The 22,416-nt window shown below is 63.6% G+C and overlaps 2 protein-coding genes across 10 annotated transcripts; one reads left to right on the forward strand and one right to left on the reverse strand.

Annotated features, from left to right (window-relative positions):
• The first annotated feature begins 2,453 nt into the window (after nucleotides 1-2,453).
• ZDHHC8 (zinc finger DHHC-type palmitoyltransferase 8) lies at nucleotides 2,454-18,358 on the forward strand. 4 transcript variants are annotated; one of them, XM_027577334.2, is made up of 11 exons: nucleotides 2,454-2,772; nucleotides 9,668-9,789; nucleotides 9,967-10,124; nucleotides 10,214-10,386; nucleotides 10,567-10,669; nucleotides 11,083-11,174; nucleotides 11,341-11,482; nucleotides 11,701-11,821; nucleotides 11,894-12,003; nucleotides 13,363-14,363; nucleotides 15,527-16,768. In XM_027577334.2, exons 1-11 carry the CDS (start codon nucleotides 2,669-2,671, stop codon nucleotides 15,696-15,698), a joined length of 2,298 nt encoding a protein of 765 aa, XP_027433135.1. In that variant the 5' UTR covers nucleotides 2,454-2,668; the 3' UTR covers nucleotides 15,699-16,768. The 4 variants fall into 4 exon arrangements, with proteins under 4 accessions (XP_027433135.1, XP_027433133.1, XP_027433134.1 ...); XM_027577332.1 differs by lacking the exon at nucleotides 15,527-16,768 and adding an exon at nucleotides 17,398-18,358 and having other exon boundaries at nucleotides 2,570-2,772; XM_027577333.1 differs by lacking the exon at nucleotides 15,527-16,768 and adding an exon at nucleotides 17,398-18,358 and having other exon boundaries at nucleotides 2,570-2,772; nucleotides 11,701-11,788.
• CCDC188 (coiled-coil domain containing 188) lies at nucleotides 16,845-21,647 on the reverse strand. Of its 6 annotated transcripts, XM_027577341.2 has the most exons (10): nucleotides 21,033-21,647; nucleotides 20,746-20,853; nucleotides 20,481-20,585; nucleotides 20,304-20,360; nucleotides 20,135-20,194; nucleotides 19,927-19,991; nucleotides 19,668-19,725; nucleotides 19,358-19,407; nucleotides 18,365-18,446; nucleotides 16,845-16,978 (listed from the first exon to the last, which is right to left on the reverse strand). In XM_027577341.2, the coding sequence occupies exons 1-10, from the start codon at nucleotides 21,564-21,566 to the stop codon at nucleotides 16,973-16,975; spliced, it is 1,125 nt and encodes a 374-aa protein (XP_027433142.1). In that variant the 5' UTR covers nucleotides 21,567-21,647; the 3' UTR covers nucleotides 16,845-16,972. The 6 variants fall into 6 exon arrangements, with proteins under 6 accessions (XP_027433142.1, XP_027433143.1, XP_027433144.1 ...); XM_027577342.2 differs by lacking the exon at nucleotides 18,365-18,446 and having other exon boundaries at nucleotides 16,850-16,978; XM_027577338.2 differs by lacking the exons at nucleotides 16,845-16,978; nucleotides 18,365-18,446 and adding an exon at nucleotides 18,904-19,080.
• Nucleotides 21,648-22,416: the final 769 nt, after the last annotated feature.

Consider the following 22,416-nt stretch of genomic DNA (forward strand, 5'->3'; position numbering starts at 1 on the left):
GATGCATCGACCTATGAAAGGTTGGCCCTGCTTGATCCTTCAGGGAAGGGCAGTCGGACACCCCTTTTACTTAGTACAGAATGGTTGTTGAACATTGTTTTTGCTTTGGGCTCAATACAACATAGTCCCACTTGATGTGAAACCCCAGGCTGACTTCTTTCCTCTTGGGTAATGAGTTGTGTCTCCAAGGGGGGAAAACGCTGACAGCAGGGTAGGCCCCTCAAGATGGCTGGAGAACAGAGCTGTGCTGTGACCAGGCTACGTTACAGGTGGCTTGCTGACACTGCAGAATGGTGTCGAAAGGGAGACGTGCAGTCCTGACATTCCGTCCCACTGGGATGAGCAGGGATGCCAGAGGGGCCTCTCCCATACCCCTCAGCCAGTGTGTTTTCAGGTGGGTTCCTCCCTGTGTGGCACAGAGGCAATGGTAAGCCATAACTGAGGTACTGATGGTATTGCGGATGGAGTGAGAGGTAAGATGATACACCTTTCTGTTCCAGGTCAGTCCATTGGGCAAGCTTTTCGCTCTGCTTTCCTTTTCCCAGGAATCTTAACTCCTAAGTTGGGGGAGGACTACTGGGCCGGAGGCCTCCCTGGGTCTCCCCCTGCTCTTCTCTCCTCCCCCAACCCAGGACTCTCCTCTGCCCAGGAAGTCTGCAGGGACCTCACCAAGGAGGCACCAAGCACTCCTTTCATTGACCAGTGCTTGGCACTCACTCTACAGCTCTCAGCTGTCCTGGTGCCCCTACATAGACCTGGAGTCAGACCTGGGCCTGAGTCACCATTTGGGAACCTGTGGGGAGGCTCCCCATGGGTGGGCTAGCATCCAGAAGCTTCCAGGGATCTGCGGTCCCAGTGCCGGGTTGCAGAAGGGTAGGAGCAATGGCAAAGTCCTGGGTGGGGCATGCTTTGACTGGAGTCTTTGTGAGGACCCTGGACCTTGCATCTCTAGGCACTGAGGCTATCAGAGGGCTGAGGCACCATGGGCAGAGGTAAGGAGGTGTCTGCTCTTCACTTACCCTTGTGCCCCGAGCCTGCCACACAGTGCTAGGGTGCCCCCCCAACTCTGTGCTGGGCCCCCTAACGTGGGCTCCGCACTGGGCAGAGGCTACAAACTGGAGCGTTATGGGAAAAAGCCCATGACCGGATCTTTTGTCAAGCAGCTGTACTAATGCCCCAGTTCTGGCCCGTGGCCCAGGGTCTTTTTAATGGCTCACAGCAGCCCACATACAGGCAGGGAGGGGCTTCCAGGCCAAGGAGCCCCAGGGCCTGTGGCAGCATGGCCTGAGAAAGTGGCCCTTGGGCAGCAAGGGATTCTGGCCGTTAGAGGAGCAGGTGCCTAGGGCCAAGGAAGGTGAGGACCCCGCCCCCCCACAGGGATTCCCAGCTGGGGAGGGTGCTGATGGGTCTTGGTTTCTGAGCAGAGGGCCCTGGGGCTATGTTGGAGGGAACAGAGATTTGCTGGTCCTCACTGTGGAGGCTTCAGAGCTTGACCCAGGTCCCAGCCTCCCAGAGGTTCTGCACTGCTCTGCCTGGCTGTTCGGCCTGTTCTGTCCACATTGCAGCCAGGCACTGCAAAAGCACAGGTCCACCTTAAGCAGGCAGCGGCCGCGGAGCTAGCGGGTGGGATTTCCTGCAGGAGGTGGGCCTACCCACAGGCCTATCCCAGGCAGGGGCAGGATGCCCCGTGCTTCCCCGGGGCACTCCACCCTACCTCTGGGAAGCTGAGAGTCTCACCCGACCCTAGCTCCCCCACCTACACACACTCCCAAACCTGCAGTTTGGGCCAGGAAGCTCGAGAATCCAGCGCCCCCGCCCTCCTTACCCTGACCAATACCTGGACTCGGTCCAGTGGAGGGGCCCGAGGGCTGTGAGATGGACAAGAGATAAACAATGACCGGGCCCCTACAGTGTCACAAATTCCCCACCCCCACGAATGCCAGGGGAGCTCCAGATGAGAGGGGTCTGGCCCTGTTCGGGAATAGCATGGAGCAGGGACATCAACCTGACCCCAGGGACAGGCTCCGAGGTGTTAAGGGAAAGGGCTGTGTAAACAGAGGCCCGGGAGGGGACCAACATGCCACAGCGCCAGGGTCTGCGGGCTGGGAACAGGGGGCCTGGCGCTCTCCGCGGTGTCCACCGGAGGGCTAGGACTGCAGGTGCGCGGCGACCGCTGCGTGGCTTCAGAGCGCCGCGGGCACTCGCCTGGCCGGGGCACCAAGGCGAGGAGGGGCCGCGCCCGGCCCAGGGTTCTGAACGCTGCGCCAGACGCCAGCGCCAGCCGGGCCCGGGGTTGGGCGGAGGGCTCGGTGGCTCCCCAGTCTGGCCGGCTCCCAGACCCGGCTCCCCCCTGAGGAGGGCGTGGGGCGGGGCGGGGGCCGGGCGCGGCCGCAAGGGGTCCCAGCTCCGCCCCGCCTCCGGCCCCGCCCCCCTCCGCCTCGCCGCCCGGTCCACCTTAAGGGGCGCGCTGACATCAGCGCGCCGCCGCCGCCGCTACCCGTGGGGTGGGATTTCCTCCGCCGCCGCCGCCGCCGCCGCCGCCGCCGCCGCCGCCGCCGCCGCCGCCGGTCCTGCGCCGCGTCCAGCCCGCCCCGCCCGACCCCGGCCCGACCCCGGCCGGCCCCGCCCGCCCGGCCCCGGGGAGGGATGCGGCGGCGCGGCGCCCAGGATGCCCCGCAGCCCCGGGACGCGCCTCAAACCCGCCAAGTACATCCCGGTGGCCACGGCCGCCGCGCTGCTGGTCGGCTCCAGCACCCTGTTCTTCGTGTTCACGTGAGTCCCCCGCGTCACCGGGGGTGGGGGCACAGGCAGCCACAACCGGGCCAGAAGGGGCAGGGGCCGGTACAGCAGGGGTTGCAGCCTGGCAGGCCTGGGGGACAAGGCCTGCGGGCGGGGCAGGGCAGGGGGGCAGGGGCCGGTAGGACTGGGCACGACAGGGCTGGCACCAGGGCTTTGGGTGACCTGAGTCCCCCACCTGGGCTGAGGCAGAAACAGTGAGTGTGCCTGTACTGGGGCACCAGGGACAGGTGAGTTCTCCGTGTGGGGACACTAGTGCCTGGCGGGCACCTCACGAGTGTGCCAGGCCCTGGGTGTCAGTTGCTGGGCCCAAATAGGGGAGTGTGTGCAGTGCCCGCCCAGGGTGTGGCTGCAGCCCTCCCCTCCCCACAGGCTGCACAAGGGGCGATGTGGGCTGCTGAGAGCCACCAGCCCCTCCAGCAAGGAGCTGAGGGCAGCTCTTGGGTCCCCTCCTGGCTGTCCAGCCCAGGGCCAGAGCCAAGTTGTTCCCGCGTAGGTGTGGCCTGGCCAGGCTGCCACGTGCCTGCCCCAAAGCCACCCTTGATGCTGGCCTGGCAGTTCCCTACACCCTCCCTTGACCTTCTTAGGAATGCTTGGGGTCGCAGCTGGAGGGCCCAGGCCAGGCCTCACCCAGGGACACCGGCCATATTGGGCACTGGGAGCCTTGAGGCAGAGGGCAGGCAAGGCCCTGAGCCCGTGCAGACATAACTTCTTCATCGGAGACAGGCTGGCTCACACATAAGCCTGCTGGCAACACCATGGCTGTGGGGCACCTCAGGTACAAGGAGGGGTGGGAGTGCCAGGCTTCAGCCATGCAGATCTGGGACCACCCGCTTCCACAAGTCCCGTGCTGAGAAACAGCCCAGGTGACTAGAGCAATGACTGCCCAAGCCTTCCTGGGAACTGGAGGTGTTGTTGCCAATGGCCCCAGCCCGCGGGGTCTCTGGTCCGAGGCAGGTCAGCCCGAGTGTGAATGAGCCTGGAGCAGGGGTGAGCGGGAGCCGGCTTGGCACCCTTCGCCTTAGCAAGAGTGAGGGTAGCAGCTGTGAGGATGGCGAGTCTGCACTGGGTGCCCATGGAGGCGCAAGAGCTCCCTACCTGGAGGCCGGGGCTGGGTGGGCGCCACAGGCTGCCAAAAGCGTGTTTAAAAAAGGCCTGTGTGGACGGGCTTATTTCTGGCTTTGGCAAGCAGGCGTGTTCTTGTTACTCAGACGCTGCTGGCTGTAGGGCAGAGAGGAGATGGACAGGTGGGCAGCGAGTGCAGGGCCTTCTGGAGGGGTGGGGCGTAGCCCAGTCCTGGCCCTGGGTCCCCCACACCTGGACTCAGGTGTGCTTCGGGGTAGCCTGGCGTCCACTTGCTCACCCTGGTTTCTCACTCCTGAAGTGCAATTCAGTCTTTTTCCTCCCTGACATTGAAAGTAATACGTGTTCTCTTTCAAGAACTTGTGAAATGCAGGGAAATAAATCTTTAAAGAATTGAAATCAACCCTACTCCAGGGAGTCTTCCTGTCTCCTCTCCTCTCCTCCTAGGCTCACCTGAGCCCCTCTGTAGCATGCTTGTCATAAGTCCTTGCTGTGGTTTCAGAGAGCCCTTACATGGCTGTCCTATGAACTTGACCATCCCAAGATGTGGGCACTGAGGCTCCTGCACCCTGCCAAGGTCTTCCTTCTTCAGTTCTCAGAGCTGAGGTTCTGGGTTCAGGGACACCAGCCCAGCAAGGGGCAGGGTTCCCTCAGGGCACCGCATGCCTTTCCCTGTGTCCTGCCCTGTGTGTGACCCACTCTGCCTGAGAGAAGGTGGCATGTGCCTCTGCAGCAAGCTGGGGGTGCAGGGGCACCAGCTGGGGGCCAGGGGCAGTCACCATCTAGCCAAGGAAGCTTTGATCACCCTTAGGGCAGGGCTCCCCTGAACTCCTGAGGCCACATTCCCCGGGCCAAAAGGCCACTGGGGACCCTGGCCAACCCTGACCCTGGCTCCATCAGGGACCTCCAAAGCGACTGGGTTCCTGAAAAGGGGTTCTGCAAGGCGAACCAGGCCTACCGACCGAATTCCAGGCAAGCAGGGGTCCTGGTGGTCCCCCCCTTGGGATAGGCCTCTGGTCACCCTAGCACCCACACTTTTACCCTTTTTCTAGGTCCAGGCCTGCTGCAGACTTAGACATGTAGTGAGGAGGGAGCAGCCCACTCCTGTGTCTTCTCCACCCTGCCCTTGAGGCGCCCATGGGGTTCTCTCTTCTCTGCCTTTACCCCTTGTCCTTCACTGGATGCTGCATGGCCCCAGGCCCCCTCTCTGCTCAGTAAACATGAGCTGCCCCCTTTGGGGCAGGTCCGCGCAGACAGCAGCTGCTGACATGGTGCAGGGTGGGGAGCCAGGAGCCTAGAAGATCAAGGACCCCTTCCTCAGCCCAGCTCACTGAGGGGCCTGGGATGAGCAGGATATTCAGACATGTTATCAGGAGAGGCTGGGGGGTGGGTAGGATCACCAGAGGTCAGGGCATCTCCCTCAGAGGATGGGGAACATCCTGAAGGGCAGGTTCCCAGAGGTCCTTCTCCTCCAGGAAGCCTTCCTGGGTTCCTGGTACAGTCGTGTCCCCTTGGGCCCCAGAAGCCCTTCACACTGTGGCTCAAAGCCAGGCTGGGTCAGGTGCTGAGTGGGTTTCCAAGAGCCCCCAGGCCAGGTCTCCACATCAGCCCCTTCCTCCTCCCAGAGCCGCTTTGCAGAATGACAGGGAACCTGGAGACATCAGAAAGCTACGGCTGCTTTTGGGTTACCAACACCTGGGGCCAAGCTGGGCCATCTTGTCTCTGTCCAGGACCAGGGGGCTGACTTCTGGGACGTCACAGTCTGTCCCCAGGATGGGCCTGAGCCCTCCCTGTGCCCAGAGGCCCAGACAGGCTGGAAGGCCCAGCATGGGATGGTGGAAGGGCAGGCCCGGGTGGACAGAGCCCCTGGCAGGGGCCACATGGGAAGGAAGGAAACTTGGGGTGAGCCCCCTGCCACACCTCACTGCCTGTGGCCTACCGTATCTTTGGCCGCCTGAGCCTCAGTTTCCCCAACTGCTCAGGTGTCTGCAGGGATGGGATGGGTACAGGAGGACAGAGGCCCCAACCTAGCCTGACCAGGGCAGAGTGGCCACAGACCCTCTGGTCCCAGGTGCCCCCATGTGTGAGCATCACTCTTAGACACAAACAGTGTTAATGAAGAACCCGATTTAAATGAAAACGTCTGAGTTAAAATTTTCCATTCCACATTTAGCTGTGGCGTGCATACTGGCCCTGCAGAACCGCCCACCCCCACTGAGTGGTGTCTCCCTGCCCGGCTCGGCGGACTTGGGGCCTCAATCTGGGTGGGGCCCATGGCAGTGGCTTGTGGCCCTAAGACTCAGGAGGCGGGGGCTGGATAGGGAGGAGGGTTTCCAGCCTCAGAGCTGGGCCAGCCCCCCCACCCAGGCCCGCCCTGGGCCCCACAGCATGGCTGCAGCCAGCAAAGGGTGGCCAACCCCTGCCTGGAGCATACCATCCCCTGGGTGGGAATGGAGTGATGTCCCTGTGGGCAGAGGGGCCCTCCTGGAGCCTGGGACAGACTCAAGGTGGACTGAGCAGGACTGCCTGCCACGCCTTGCCCACAGAGCTGGCACGTCCTCACGTGTCCTCACGCTTGCCTGGTCCACGGGGAACAGAGAGAACATAGGGGGTCGGCTTGAGGAAGGGCATGTCTGTGTGTGTTCGTATGTGCATATGAGTGTGTTTGTGCATGAACGAGGGCACAGGTGTGCCTGTGTGGCCGTGTGTATGTGTGTGTGCAAGTGGGCGGGTCTGTTCTCGCAAACATTTATGCATGTGTGTCTTGTCAACATGTGTTGGTGTGTGCTCATGTACATGTGCCTTTTGAATGTGGTCATGTATGCACATGTGTCTGTGTACACGCATATCCAGGCATGTGTTCACACATGTGTGTCCTGGAGCATATTTGTGTGTCTGTGTGTGCATTGCACATGTGTCCCTGCATGCTCATGGGGACATGTGCAGGCTGGCTCTGGCCAGGGAGCCGGTCCTCATTAGGCATGACCCAGGCTTGGACCCTCCTTCTGGCATGGCCTGGGCGTAAAGGCCTCCTGAGGGAGGATGAGGGGGGCAGGAATGCATGGGAGGGCCTGATGCTGGGTCTGAATCAAGCCTGGGGGCCTGGTGATGGTGGGCCGACGGGGCAGTGGCTTAGGTCCCTGTTAGAGAACCTGCTCCCCACCCCCCCCAACCCCCGCAAGCCTGCCCAACACCAGCTAAGGCCCCAGGCCACTCTCCCTGGTACGTGTGGCCCAGGTATGCAGAGAGGGGGTGCCCGTAGTGGACAGAGGCTGCCCACCACCTCAATGCAGACATTGCCCTGTCACATTGCAGATTCCCAAACTTGGCCCCGTTGCTGTGCAGGTGTCGCCCCCCCTCCCCTGTAGCCCTAGGCATCTCATTCAGGGCAGCTGTCCAGCCCGTACAGCATGAGGGTGGGGGGAGGTCATTGAGGCTCAGGGAGGACAAAGCATACAGGCTACCTGGGCCAGGGGAGACTCCAGTCAGTGTGGGTATGGGGGCTGCCTGTGGGGTTCAATCCCTGCCTGCCTGCATAACAGCTTGAATCTCACCCCAAGGTCTTGGTATGTGACAAGCCGTCCTATACCCACTCCTTGTCTGTAAAATAGGGAAACAGAAGCACCCACTCCCTGCAGCTGGAAGGGCAGATTTTGTGATTCACTGCACAGAGCTGGAGGGCAACAGGCTCTCAGTATCCCCTGGGAAAGCCTGGACAGCCGGGATGGATCCTCTGACCACCCCTCCTCCCCCGGTGCCGTGTTCTCTTGCCGGCAGTGCCCACCCACCTGCTGCACCCTGTGTGTGCACATCTGCTAGCCCCAGCGCAGCGCAGGACCTCTGAGCTCCTCCCTTTGCGGAGCAGGCTGGCTCCACTGGTGCGGGCCACGCAGGTGCACAAGAGCCCACCCTTGCCTTTAATGCTCTGCTGTCGTGGTCTTGGAATTCTTGATACTTTTTAAACACCGGGCCCGCATTTTCATTTTGTGTGGATTACATAGCCTGCCCTTCCCAGAGGGTGCCATGGGGAGCTGGCGTGCCCCACCTGCGCGGGGCCGCAGCCCCCCACTTCTTCCCAGCTCCTGCTTCTCTTGAGCTGATAGTTCCCACTTGCCTGGAGAGCCCGTCCCCACTGGCATTTTGGCCTCTGCCTCCCACCCTGCCTTGCCAGGCAGACCATGCCTCAGGGGCCCGCCAGCACCTTGCTGGATGGGATTGGGTCGGAGACCACAGCATATGTTGAGCACCATCTGTATGCCGCGCTTTAGCACGCAGGGATGGGGAATGTGGAAGTCATCCACCGGTGGGCACCCTGGGCTGCCTGGGCAGGGGGTGGTGGGGGAAGGCCCTCCCTGCAGATGGAACCTGTGTCCTCAGGGAGTGCATCTTCCTCCACAGCAGGTCCTGGAGAAGAGGAACGGGTAACTTGCGGCTCCTGGCCGCCGAGCCTGCTGCCGTGGGAAGTGGAGTCTTTAAATAGCCTCTTGCTTTCCACTAAAAATAGCGAACTTCTGCTGCCATGGAGGTGGTTGCTGGGGTGGCGGGGCTGGCTCCTGGCCAAGACAGGCGTGGGTGCGCCAGCGTGGCCGGCATGCACTGGGCCGGTGGGCAAGGCCGTGGGCACTTCTCGCCCTGCCAGAGGCCACGATGCCCTGTTCTCTCAGTCAGGGCTACTGGGTGGGGATCCCCCTGGCCCTCCAGTTCCACAGAAGGGCTAGGTATGGGGAGGGGAACTACCCCCCAGGTGCCCTCCACTTGTCAAAGCAGCTGGGAGCCACGGGAGAGATCAGGAGTCTGAGGCCAGAGGAAATTTGTGGGAGCCGAGTGGATGGACTCAGGGACGCGCTGCAGGGTTGGCACAGGGAGCCATAGGTTATGTGCCCAAGGACTGTGTGGATCTCCACAGAGAGGGCTCTGGTCAGGTCCCCAGAGGGCGGAAGAGGATGCTCTCTGTGGCAGAGCACCCACCGGGGAGGTGTATGTGATCCTTATGGGGTGCCAGGAATCTGGGAAGGCTTCCTGGAAGAGGGTGCAGCCTTGGAGCCATGGGTGTGGGGGTAGTAAGAGATGGTGAGTGACAAGGGGGTATCATGCTTTTCTAGAGTCTCCAGGTGTTCTGCATTGTCATATGGATAGTAAGGTGACAAACTAAAAAGAAGGGGCTTCCTAGATGCGGATGTGCTCAGTGGCCCAGACCCTGAGACTGCACCCCTCAGGGAAAAACAGGGCTGCCACCCACCATGCATTTACTGACTGAGAATTGGAACTCCCCATGTCCCAGATTTTCCCTGGCAAAGGGGCTCCGCTGGGCTGGGGATAGGTCTGCGTGAGGACCGGGGCTGGCCTCTGTCTGTCATAGCACACAGGCAGAGTGAGCTCATTTCTCATCCTGGACTCCTGCCTCCAGTCTGCCACCCCTCCTAAAAGTGGGAGCCCAGGCCTACAGGCCTCTCTGAGCCTCAGTATCTTCAACTGTGAGTTGAATTCCTAACAGGCACCGGGAGGGTTGCTGGAGTCAGTGTCTGCGTGCGGGCAGCCCGCACACCTACCGGGCACGAGGTGCCCAGCCCTGATGGTTGAGTGGAGAGGCAGCAGGCTGATGTGCAGGGGTCTCCCGGTGGGGCTGTGGTGGCAGTGGCCTCCCTGACTGCCACGCTGAGCACTGATGGTGGCCTTCGATGGCCCAGCCTGCCTATGTGTGGCCATGCCTAATTCATCTGTCCCCACGCCCCATCCCCACCCATCTGCTGCACCCCCAGACCCAGCTCTGCCCTGCTGTCCAATGCAGGTGCCCATGGTTGACTCGAGCTGTGTCCCCCGCTGTTCCTGTCTACAATGGCATCATCTTCCTCTTTGTCCTGGCCAACTTCAGCATGGCCACCTTCATGGACCCTGGCGTCTTCCCCCGAGGTAGGGCCCTGTGCTGGGGCGCGTGATCTGCTCCCTTTCACTAGAGTGTGAGTGGCTGACGCGCGAGAGCCTTTCGGGGGTGGGTCCCGGTGGGCGGGCTGGCAGGGATCCGGGAAGGACTGTCCTGCCAGGAGAGTCACGTTCCTGCCACCCCCCGCCCCCGGCCCTGGCTCACAGCGGATGAGGACGAGGATAAGGAGGATGACTTCCGGGCCCCGCTGTACAAGAACGTGGATGTGCGGGGCATCCAGGTCCGTATGAAGTGGTGCGCCACCTGCCACTTCTACCGCCCACCTCGCTGCTCCCACTGCAGCGTCTGCGACAACTGCGTAGAGGTGACCGTCCCGCCACCCCTTCTGCCCCGTGCCCCCCCATGCCCCTCCCCGCCCCCCACCTTGTGCCCTGACTCACTGCTCCTGCCCAGGACTTTGACCACCACTGCCCCTGGGTCAACAACTGCATTGGGCGCCGCAATTACCGATACTTCTTCCTGTTCCTGCTGTCACTCAGCGCACACATGGTGGGCGTGGTCGCCTTTGGCCTGGTCTACGTGCTGAACCATGCTGAGGGGCTGGGAGCTGCCCACACCGCCATCACGTATCCTTGGCTCGACTGCAAAGACAGTGTGGGCCGGGGGCACATTCCACAGGGGAAGCTGAGGCGCAGGGCGGTGGGGTGACTGCCTGGGAGTCCCCAGGTTGGGTGGCAGTGGGAGTCATTCGTCCCCAGGCACGGGTCCCGTGCTTTTGCCTCTGGCCATTGGCCTTAACGGGCCAGCATGGCCGTCATGTGTGTGGCTGGCCTCTTCTTCATCCCTGTCATCGGCCTCACTGGCTTCCACGTGGTGCTGGTCACTCGGGGGCGTACCACCAATGAGCAGGTGCTGACCCTAGGAGGGCCCGCGCGGTGTTGGGGATGTGGGGGGGCCCTGTGGGCCAAGAGGGCCAGGGCTACACCAGGACTGTGTCTGGGTGGTGTCAGGGAAGGGTTGCTGGAGCCCTCAGCTGAGGTGGCCTGTGCAGCTTCTGTAGGGGGAGGATCTGGCCCTGGAGACCCTGCGCGGGGCATGGAGCGTGGGGCCGCACCTGTGGACACTGCAGCCACCAGTAACTCAGGGCCCAGAAATTCTACAGTTTCCGGCGGGGACCGTCGGGGTGAATGGGCGGGGGGCACCCACGGGCTGACCCTGCCCAACCTGCCTCTGAGGAACCCCAGCCGTCCCTGCCTGTCCCCCTGTCCGCCTTGGCCCGGACCCTGGGTGGCCAGGCTGGCTGAGGGGTCCCATGTCCACAGGTGACGGGGAAGTTCCGTGGGGGCGTGAACCCCTTCACCCGAGGCTGCTATGGGAATGTGGAGCACGTGCTGTGCAGCCCTCTGGCACCCCGGTGAGGCCTGGACGGGGTGTCAAGGGGCCTCTGCCGGGTTTGGGGTGGGCAGGTGTGGACCCTCAGCCTGGTCGACCTCTGCCTTTGGCAGGTGCGGCCAGCCTTGCCTTTGGTGAGCGTTTGGGCCACATAAGCCTGGCCACTGATCCCTCTGCCCCTGGTGCAGGTACGTGGCGGAGCCGCCCCGGCTGCCGCTGGCTGCTCGCCTGAAGCCACCCTTCCTTCGGCCCGAGCTCCTGGAGCGAGCTGCCCCGCTCAAGGTCAAGCTTAGTGACAACGGGCTGAAGGCTGGCCTGGGCCGCAGCAAGGTGGGGGCCCTGGGGTCAGGTAGGGGATGGGGTAAAGGGCAGACCCTTGAAGGCAGGAAGCAGCTCTGTGTGAGGGGCCCTAGAAGTGGAAGCGGGAGGAATTGGGTAGATTCTGGAGAATGGTCTAGGGTCCGGGGCCCAGGGCCCAGGGAGGAGTCCCCAGTTATGCCCCACCCCTGGCCCATGCCCTACCCACCACTGACCACGCCCCCTCCCAGTCCAAGGGCAGTCTGGACCGGCTGGATGAGAAGCCGCTGGACCTGGGGCCGCCACTGCCCCCCAAGGCGGAGGCCGGCACGTTCGGAGGTGACCTGCAGACCCCACGCCCGAGCAGTGCTGGTGAGGTGGGGGTGGCCAGACAGAGGGAGGGACATGGACTGACCCCAGCCTGACCGTGGTCCGTCTCCCCAGAGAGCGCCCTGTCGGCGCAGAGGACCAGCCCCCCGACACCTGCCATGTACAAGTTCCGGCCTGCCTTTCCCTCGGGTCCCAAGGCGCCCTTCTGCGGGCCTGGTGAGCAGGTGAGGAGGCCTGGCCCCACCCCAGGAAGTCCTGCTCCACCCCTCCTGGAGACCCTGTCCCCAGAGGCCTCACCCCAGAGGTCCCACTCCTAGAGGACTCGCCCCAGGAGGCCCTGCCCCTGGGGCCATGGGGTCATAGCCTTGTGGGCGCCAGCAGGCCCTCACCCTGTGGGATCCCAGCTATGCACAAAGGAAGGGCTGGGACAGGCAGTCCTGGCTGGCCCCTGCTCCTTGGCCGGCATTGCCCGCTAGCCTGGTAGGCGGCTGCCCCCAGGAGCAGTGTGTGCCAGGATGCCTGGAATTCCACTATTGGTCACTCCGTAAGGCCCACGGGAAGGGTTCAGAAGAATTTGAGATTGTTTAAGAAAGCACATTTATTTTCTCTGAGTTGTGTTAGGGACTCTACGATCACTGTGGAGCAATTGGCAACCCTGGACAGCCTGAGGAATGATCCAGATCCCTGACATTCCCAGGCTGCCCACCCTCTTTCATGGCCACCTGAGAGGTGAGCCTGTGACTGGGCCAGTATGCCTGGACCGGTTGCCTCCCCTCAGGACTGATGTCCTGCTTGACCCGGCGTCTCTGGACCCTCTGGGCTGGGCAGGGGGTCTGGGCCTCCTTGGCCAGCATGCCATGGTCCTGTGCCGGGAGGGGTATTGATCAGCCCTCCTTGGGAATGGGGGGCTTTAGGTGTCCTCGCCTGCCTCATCTTCCTGGGATTGTCCTGGATCCCACAAGGATTCTGGCCAAGTACCCCAAGGCCACATTTGTCTCTACCAGTACCCCCTCTGGGTTTTGAGGTTCTGCAGGCTCTCGTCCCCAGCCCAAGCCTGTGACCGCATGCCTTGATTCACGGAGACTCAGAGAGACCCCTCCGCCCTGTTGCTGTGGCTGCCCCCTGGCCCCTCCCCAGGAAGTCCTGGCCCATGTGGGCTCTGAGGGTCCTGCCCTGGGTAGATGTAGCAGCTAGCTCTGCTCTTACATGGCAGGGACCTGCAGTCCTCAGCCATGAGGTGCCCAGGAGAGGGCTCTGGGTCTCCACGTGGTTATTACATCTCCTCAAGGTCCAGCTCCCGAGACTGTCCCCATGGCCCCCCTCCTCTTTCCTGGGGAAGTAGGAGCAGAAGTGTGCCCAGCCTTCCCTGGGGAGGCAGCATCTGGGGGCTCTGTTCTACCCTGTCCCCACTTGCTTCTGTGGTGGTTAAGGAAGAGGTGGTTAGGGGATGGAGAACTTCCAGGAGCAGCTTGTCGGTCACACATGTCACCAAATTGTAGCCTCTGTCGGGGCACAGAGCACCTGGTGGCTGGGCGGAGCAGGGTGGCCGGGCAGTGGAAGACGTGTGCCCTCTTTCTCCACAGGTCCCTGGCCCTGACTCCCTGACATTGGGGGAAGACAGCATCCACAGCCTGGACTTTGCGTCGGAGCCCAGCCTGGACCTCCCTGACTACACACCCGGAGGCTTGCATGCAGCCTACCCGCCGTCCCCGCCACTCAGTGCTGCTGACACCTTTTCGGGTGCCTTGCGCTCCCTGAGCCTCAAGGCAGCAAGCCGGAGGGGTGGGGACCACGTGGCCCTGCAGCCTCTGCGCTCTGAGGGCGGGCCCCCCACGCCCCACCGCAGCATCTTCGCCCCCCACGCGCTGCCCAACCGCAATGGCAGCCTGTCCTATGACAGTCTGCTTAACCCCGGCTCTCCCGGCAGCCACACGTGCCCAGCCCACGCCGCGGCCGGGGTGGCCAGCTACCGCTCGCCCTACCTGCACCCGGGGGCGGTGGGTGACCCGCCACGGCCTCCGCCCCGTAGCTTCAGCCCGGTGCTGGGCCCCCGGCCACGGGAGCCCTCACCTGTGCGCTACGACAACCTGTCCAGGACCATCATGGCCTCCATCCAGGAGCGCAAGGACAGAGAGGAGCGGGAGCGGCTGCTGCGCTCTCAGGCCGACTCGCTCTTCGGCGACTCAGGCGTCTATGACGCGCCCAGCTCCTACAGCCTGCAGCAGGCCAGCGTGCTGTCCGAGGGCCCCCGCGGCCCTGCCTTGCGCTACGGCTCCAGAGATGACCTCGTGGCGGGGCCCGGCTTCGGTGGTGCCCGCAACCCCGCGCTGCAGACTTCACTGTCCTCGCTGTCCAGCGCCGTGAGCCGGGCACCGCGGACCTCCTCCTCCTCCCTGCAGGCCGACCTGGCCAACAACAACGCCCCTGGGCCTCGGCCCGGCAGCGGCTCGCACAGGTCCCCGGTGCGCCAGGGTCCCCCCTCCCCACCCAGCACGCCCCGCTCACCCTCCTATGCAGGCCCCAAAGCTGTCGCCTTCATCCACACGGACCTCCCGGAGTCGCCACCCTCGCTGGCCGTGCAGAGGTGGGTGCTGGGGGGCAGGGGGCTTCCCAGCACAGGTCAGGTGTCCGGCCGCCTGTGGGGCCTCTTGGCTGAGCATGCGGGGGTTGTCTGGGAAGCCAGTGGCTGCCTATGGGCGTGGGCCTCACCCTCCTTGGAGGCCCCCCCTGGCCAGACTGTGTGAGGGTAGCCCAGCTCCAAGGACACCCTGACATGTCTGAGGACAGTGGGGCTGGAGGATTTGCCCACTGTGGGCTGCATATTCTCCTGCAGCTGGTGCACCCGAGTGTAGGGGGGACCCTGGGGCTTCTTCCCCTGGAGACAGTGTTGGTCCAGGAGGCTGAGTCTGGGGGACATCATCCCACAGCAGAACGTGCTGTCCTGGGTGCTCCTAGCCCCAGGAAGTAAGGGCTTCCTTGCTTGGAGATGGGGAAACTGAGGCCCAGAGGGGCAGGCTGGTTCCAGGCTCCCAGCAGGTGGGTAATAGAAAGCTGGGCCGGCTGTCTCACAGGTTCAGGTCCAAGTATATGAGCTGAACAGCTGAGGTGTGCTGGGCCCGACAGGGGGTGCATGGGTATCGTCAGGGTGTCACCTGTGCCACCGCGAGCACGGGCTCAGTCAGCGAGGCGGCCCCTGTTGTGGATGCGGCTGGCCCAGGGGGTGGCAGCCGCGCAGTGAGGTGGGATGGCAGCCGAAGGAGGGAGGCGCTCCCAGCTTCGTGGGTGTTTGGGCCGTGATGTCAGAAATGCTACTGGTCAGTACTAGGCAGGCTGGAGGGCAGGGAGACAGCCTCTCGTTTTCCCAGGAGGGAGGAGGGAAGGAACCAGAGTCACCACTGGGCTCCCCGGCTTGGGGCACTAGGACGATGCAGGGCCTGGGGGCTTGGCCAGAGTCCATCTAGCCTCCCTGCGCTCTGTGATCTGTGCCAGTGGGAGGGACCAAGGGACCTGCGGGGGGGGGGGGGATGATGGCCATTCTGACATCTGTCTTGTGACAACATAGCCCTCCCTCTGCAGGCTGTGCACCCCCACCCATTTTCTGGGTGGGACCTTCTGAGCTCAGAGGCAGGGGCCGCCCCGGGCTTTGTCTGCGTCTGCGTCCTCTGTCCTGTGTCCTCCGCTGGCCTTTGTCATGCTGTGGTCCCGCGTTCACTGTGTGTGTGCGTGTATGTGCTTGTTTTGATGCAGGGACCACCCTCAGCTGAAGACCCCCCCAAGTAAACTTAACGGGCAGTCCCCGGGCCTGGCCCGCCTGGGGCCTGCCGCTGGCCCCCCAGGGCCCTCCGCCAGCCCTGCCCGGCACACGCTCGTTAAGAAGGTGTCCGGCGTGGGTGGGACCACGTACGAGATCTCAGTGTGAGAGGACTGACTGCCATCCATCCGCCGTGGAGCCCCGGGGACCAGGACCCCCAGCGGCTGCCCTCCCCTCCCGACTTCTCTGCCCCGGGAGACAAGGAGGCCCAGGCCTGGTGTGGACACGTCAGCGGAAGAAACCACGCCTCCACAAGCCTGTCCCTCTTCCTTCCGCCTGTCCATCCACCCATCTGCTCAGCAGGGCGCAGCTGGGCCAAGGGCCGCCGGGCTACAGGATCTGTGCGGCGGTGCCCCGCTCCCACAGGTGGGGGGGGGCGGCGAGGGGGTGTGGACTACATCTGCACCTGCTGCACCCATGCCCCTGAGGCCTGTCCCCACCTCCTCCCCTCACAGACGGGTCACTGTGGCCCAGAGATGGACAGAGAGGCCTGGGTCCCTGGCCAGACCCGACCGAGGCCCCACCGCCCGGCTGCTCCTAACTCGTTGCCTTTCAGGGACCCGCTGGAAGCTTGTAGCTTGGCCAGGCCAGTTCTTCTTCGGGGAGTCCAGCCCCAGCCTACAGGCACCCAGCTCTGGGATTGCTCTGGGTTCTGACAGACAGGTGGCCGATGGACAGACAGCCAGCTGTGGGTGGGGTCTTGGCTCCGTGTGTCCTGTCTCGCCCAGCTGGTGGGTGCGTCCCCGTGTCTGTGCGCTGAGCTGCCATGCCACGTCCCATGTGTTAACGCTCGGGCCCCCGCTGCCCCCACTGCCGGGAAACTTGCTTTCATTGAAGCCTTAACCTCTGCTTTATGCTCTTGTGGGAGGCGACCAGGGTGGGTGGGGGGAGGCAGGTGGGAGCAGGCACGGGCTGGACGCTGCCACAGGGGACCCATAAGACCAAGAGTCCTCTCCCTGCCGAACTGGAGATTCCCTACCCCAAGGCATGCCAAGTCCAGGCCCTGCAGGAGCCTCGGCGCCCTCGTGGGAAGCACATGGGGGAGGGGCCAGAGTTTCGCCTGGCGCCAGGGACCCGAGAGTAAGCACACGGCAGCGTCCGCTTGCGTTGTGTCTGTTTTATGTTTTTATATCTACATCTATATATCTATAATTTTATTAAAAAAAGAAAAACAGTCATTTCGATCCTTTCCTTGAGCAAGGCTAGGGCTATTGCTGCAATGCAGGGGCTCCGGGGGCGGGGAGCAGAGTGGGTCAGGCTCTGGGAGAGAGGTTGGCCATTCTTCTTCGTGGGTGTTTCCACTGACTTAAGCTGAGTTGGAAGCTTGGGAGGTGGGGTCTGGCCGATGGGTCTTTGGCTGACAAGGCTCCCGTGGGTCTGCGTCATCCCTGGTGGTGACAAGGCATTTGGAGAAAGGTTGGGGTTGCAGACGTCCCAGGACCCCCTGGGAGCCCAAGAGCTCTTAGGGGAGATGGAGTAGGGGGTGCAAATGGGGCCACCCGTTGGCTGAGGGCCCCGTGGGGGCCGTTGCTGCATCCTTGCAGCTACAGTCACTGGAACTCATCCTCCTGGCAACCTGAGCCTCCCCTCCCCCCCCCACCTGGCACTGCCAAATGTGGGGGGTGGGGGCATTGAGAATCCATGGCTCTTTAGGGCTGAAACCAGCCAGGGCAAAGACTGGGGGTCTGGGGCAGGGGCTGGCCCAATGTGGGAGGCTTGCTGGGCTTCGGACCCTGCACTGGGCAGCTCTGCCCCATGCTGACCTCCACCTTTCTGCTTCTCTCTCACGGGACGCTGCGGCCCCCAGGGGGCGGATCGGCACCTGCAGCCGCGGATGGGGCCGGCGTGGCCAGCCCAGGGTGCCCCCCGGCCTGCACCTATGCCACCTTGGCCTCCCCGAGGACCGCCCACCGCTGCGGGCCCCCTGGAGCCCGGCCACCGGGGTACCCCCCCGAGGGGCTATGTGCCGCCTGCACTCAGCCGCCTCCAGCCTTTTCCCCAGTCTCTCGGGGCCTGAGCGGGACACCAAGTAGGCAGCTCTGGGGCCCGAGAGGACAGCCCAGGAAGCCAGGCAGCCACAGACCCTGGGCCGGGGGCTGGGGGTCCTCTTTCCACCAGCTGCACCTTGCCTGACTCCCAGCTCCCTGGGGCTTGTGACCCTGTGCCCACCCACCTCAGGAAGTCCCCACCAGCTGCAGGGGGTCCCACTCCCCAGGCAGGGGCCCTGGAGCTGGCTGGGACCAGCACCCCGAACTCCCTGCCTGACCGAGCACTTTAGACGCCACTTCCTCCCCAGGGAGCCCAGGCCTCTGTGGGTTGGGCTGGGGTGGGGGTCTCAGGTTGCCCCTGCAGGTCACTGCACTCCCTCCTCCCCACATCCAGCACATGAACAGATGCCTTAACCTCTTGGAGCCGCCAGCCTGGTGAGCCATCCGGGCCCTGCCAGGGCGGGGAGGAGACCCTGCCAGTCCAGTGTGTTCCTGGTGACTGCTCTGCCCTGCCCGGCAGTCTTCACTCTTTCACTCCGAGATGTGGCACCTGGGGGAGCTCAGAGGGCCCCACTGCCCACGGCCCTGCGGTCCCTGCCAGCCAGCGGGGGCCTGGATGCCCCCAGGGGCAGGGCGGGGGCTCGGGCCAGCCCTTTTCCTGCCTGGGCGGTGCCTCTAATTCTCCCACTTGGGGATGAGCAAGCCACAGAGCTATTCTCTATTGTTCTAAAAGGTATTTTCCCCCTGCCCCAATTTAATGCCCTAAATAAAATTTTTGGTGTTTACCTCCACAACTCTGTCCACCAACGTGGTCCCCCTGTCCTCCGAGCCTTGGGGCAGTGCCAGGAGGCTGGACTGGACAGGGATCCTAGGTTGGGGAGGGGACAGGAGTGGGAGGTGGGGGTGGAGGTGGCCGGTCAAGAGTGGGGAGGGTAGGGTGCTCGGCCAGATAGGGACAGAGGGTTACGTGAGGGGTGAGAAGTCGGGGGTAGGGGGTGGGTCAGGGAGCCTGATCCCTGAGATCTGCAGATTGGGCCCGGGCCCCAGGCATGAGGCCCGAGGACCCCTGGTCCTCACTTTCAGTGGAGACCCTCCTGCAACACCCTCTGCTCAGAGCCCTCCCTGGTGGCCTGGGGTGGGCTGGGGGCTTCCTGTGGCGGGGCTGCCGCCCAGCGGGCAGATGGGGCATGGGCGCTAAGGCAGGGGCGCCACCCCGAAGAACCCTCAGTGTGAGATTGGCCTCAGAAGGCAGCAAAACCTCCTGCCCCCGCCACCCCCGCCCCCGTTTCCATGGAAACAAGCTCACACGCTGTGTGTGTCACGACTATATGTCCAGCAGCAGGCCCAGCCCTCAGGACAGACCCCGCCTCCACCCTTCTCCGCAGCTCCTGGCGGGGACGGTGCTCGGCAGTGCCGTGGGCAGGCGCCAGCGTGGCCGCTGAGCACCCGGGGCAGCGCTGGCCACCTGGCCTCCTCCTCGCTGGGGCCGCTGGGCCTCCGGCCTAGAAGGGCAGGAAGTCGTCCACCTCCAGGCGCAGGAACGGGCCCAGGAGGGCCCGGAGCTTCCAGACAGCGGCGCGGCTCAGCAGGGGGGGCACCAGCCCCTCGAAGGGCGCGGGGTCCACCACGTACACGTAGGCGGCGGTGCAGGCCAGCAGGGCGCCCAGCAGCAGCCTCAGGGCCAGCAGCCTGCGGGTGGCGGCGGTCAGGGGGCGGGGGTGCCCTCAGGGACGGTCCCAGGGGACTGGGCTCTGCCCGTGCACTCACGCAGCCACCTACCAGAGCTGGCCTTTGAGGCCCTCGGAACATCCCAGCTGCGGCCTTGCCTTCTGCAGGGGAGGGGCTGGGTCAGAGCCTGCCCCCATGGCGGGGGTGGGGGGGGTGGGGGGGCCCTTGTACTGCGGGTTCTTACCCCTCACTCCCTCACCCAGGACCAGGCACCTGCATCCATGTCTCAGGGATAACTGGTCACCGAGCTCCTGCTGGGGCTCCTGCCCTGGGGCCTCCTCCACTGAAGCCCACATCCCCTCCCCGAGAGGGGCCTCTAGGGTGAGGCCAGACTGGGACAGGGTGTGGATGGGGGGCTTACCGCTATGCATGCCATCTGCTGTTCCTTCCTGGCCTGGGTGCGGCACTGGGCACGCTCCCTGGATGGGGAGGCAGGGCGGGGGGGGGGGTGGGGGCTGCGGTCAGGGCCATGTATTACCTGCCCCCAGCCCACACCACCCCCTTGGTCTGGTGCAGTGGAACTGGGAGGGTCAGGGGTTGATCCCCCCCATCCTGGCCAGGACACCTGCCCCTTTCCCAGTTCAGCCAGGCCCCCCCAGGCCCCTGACCCTGTACATCACCCCAGAATCTCCAGCTGAATGTCCTCCATCTGGTCTAGTACTCCCCGGATGTCCTTCTTGAGGTTCTGGGGGGCAGAGGAGGTAAAACAAGTCCTCTCACCCTGACTACTCTGCCGTATCCCCCTGCTTCTCGATGGTCCCTTGTCCCCGCACCCACTGCCTATCCCCTGTTCCCCTCAGCCTCAGGGGTCACCCTCTGGGGACCTACCAGGAGCCCAGTAGCCTGGTTGTTCAGGGCCATGTGTACCTCGGCCACGCCGTCCCACACCTGGAGGGAGCGGAGAGACTGGGTCACGCTCCAAGGAGCAGGGTGCCACGGAGGTGTTCCACCAGGTGTGGGTCCCCCAGTGGCCCTCCCACCCCAGCCAGGCGGGCACCTCGGTAATGGCCATCTTCTTCCTCTCGAAGGACAGTCGGATCTGCTGCAGCTCGTTCTGGGGAGGGGCACAGCACGGGCACAGGCAGGGCCAACGGGGTCAGCTCCTTCCTCCCTGGGGCCCCCGGCGCCTGCTGCACGGAGGAGCCCTCCCATGGCCCGGTGCCCGGGGACCCACCTGAGACTGCTGCACGAAGGACTCCTCACCCCGGCACATCTCTCGCCGCAGCAGCTGCAAGGGTGCCCTGTCTTCCAGGGGCCGGGCACTGGCCTGCTCAGGGGGCTATGGAAGAGCCCCTGGGTCAGCCCCAAGGCCGTGGGTGGCAGCTGCGCTCAGGGACGGCTGGAGAGCGGGGGCGCGGCTATGGTGCACGGAGCCACGCGGTCATTCCCGACAACTGCCCTCCATCCTGCCGGGCCGGGCGTCTGCCGTATGCACTTACCCAGGCCAGGGCCGTGCAGCTCGAGTGCTCCGGGCACAGGGGCAGGAACTGCTGCCCTGGCCCCAGGAGGGCCCCCAACTGCTCCCGCAGATCCTGGTTCTGTCTTTTCTGAGGGGTGGGGAGGGGCAGAGAGATGGGGCTGCTTGTCACAGCTGCCTCTTGGGCAGGAGACAGAGGCCACAGGGGCCAGGGCAGAAGCTTCGGCTCTGCAAACAGCTGCAAGCCCACTGCACAGATGGGCTCTGAGCCTGGGCTGGCCCTGGAGCCTCGGCGGGCTCGCCACTCACCAGATTCTGGTTTTCCTGCTCCAGCTGGAGGAAGGACTGCTCTGCAGGATCCAGGGGCACGCTCTGGAGTGGGGAGGGGGCTGCCCTGGGTGACGCCGGGGTTCCTGACCCCATCGGCAGGGGTGGGCATGGGCAGGGTCTGGGCCCCGAGCTGGGGGACTCCCCCTGCCTGGGTGCCCCTTGCTCTTGTCCCGAGTGCAGGGGCCAGCCCCACCCTAGCCTCGTCTCCACTTGTCCTTGTCTCGCCCCCACTGGTTCTCTGGGTCTCTGTTGCTGCATCTCGCCCTCCTCGCTTGCCGTAAAGTTCCCAGGTACCTCAGCCCCGACCCTGGGCCCCCCGCTCCCTGCCCCCGGAGGTGGGAAAGACCTGGCTGACTCTATGGAGTGAGTGGAACTGAGAGGCACCAGGCAGGGCCACCTTACAAACCCCTGGCAGGGTGGATCCAGGCATCCTCTGTGGCTGCTCGAAGCTGATGGCTGGGGGCACTGGGGGTGGGAGTGGCCACAGGGACCTAGGGTTTTGGGCCCCTCCATACCTCCCTGTAACCCCTTCCTAACCCCAGGTCCAGGCTCTAGCCTGGCCCGACCTGCCACCCTCTTATTGAGGGCCCTCTAGGTTTCATGGCTCACAGGTCCGCTTCAAGAGTGCCTGTCACAAAGGCCTGGGGACAGCCAGGGAGGTCACAATGGGCCCGGGTGGTGGCCAGAGCCAGGGCTGGTAGGGCCCCTCCCACCAGGACCCTGTACCTGAAGTGCCCTTTTCTGCTCCCCTGCTGTGCATCTTCCCCGCCCCCCCAGCTCCCCCACCTGCATTAGCTCTTTTCTCAAAATGTAAAACAGGTAATGCAGACGCAAGGCTAAGACAAAATCAAAGGCCGGACGTGCTGTCCAGTGCGGCCCTCCCACCTCAGTTCCCACCACCCACCACCCACAAGCCTGGTCGTTAAGCTCCTGCTGGGGTTCGGCCGCACATTCTGTGCAGCTGGGCGGCATGCGCCCCTGCCTCTTCCTCACACAGGAGAGCTTATCCCACGGCCTGGCTTTTTTACCTAACCGACCTTTGGGATTTTATTTTTTGAAAATCATTTATTGAATATTTAATGGTTCTATAAGGATGATTATCATCCTCTTTATAGGTGGGGACACTGAGGCACAAAGACACTGAGTCACTTGCCCAAGGTCACACCACTGTTAAGTGATTGAATCAGACATGAGATCTCTCTTCGGTGTTTCGGAGGTCTTTTATTTTATTTTTTTAATTTTAATTCCAGTATAGTTCACATACAGTGTTAGTTTCAGGTGTACAATACAGTGATTCAACAATTCTACCCATGACTCAGTGCTCATCCTGAGAAGTGTACTCTTCATGCCTTTCACCGAGTTC

This window comes from Zalophus californianus, chromosome 14 (genome assembly GCF_009762305.2).
Source record: "Zalophus californianus isolate mZalCal1 chromosome 14, mZalCal1.pri.v2, whole genome shotgun sequence".
Taxonomy (NCBI): domain Eukaryota; kingdom Metazoa; phylum Chordata; class Mammalia; order Carnivora; family Otariidae; genus Zalophus; species Zalophus californianus.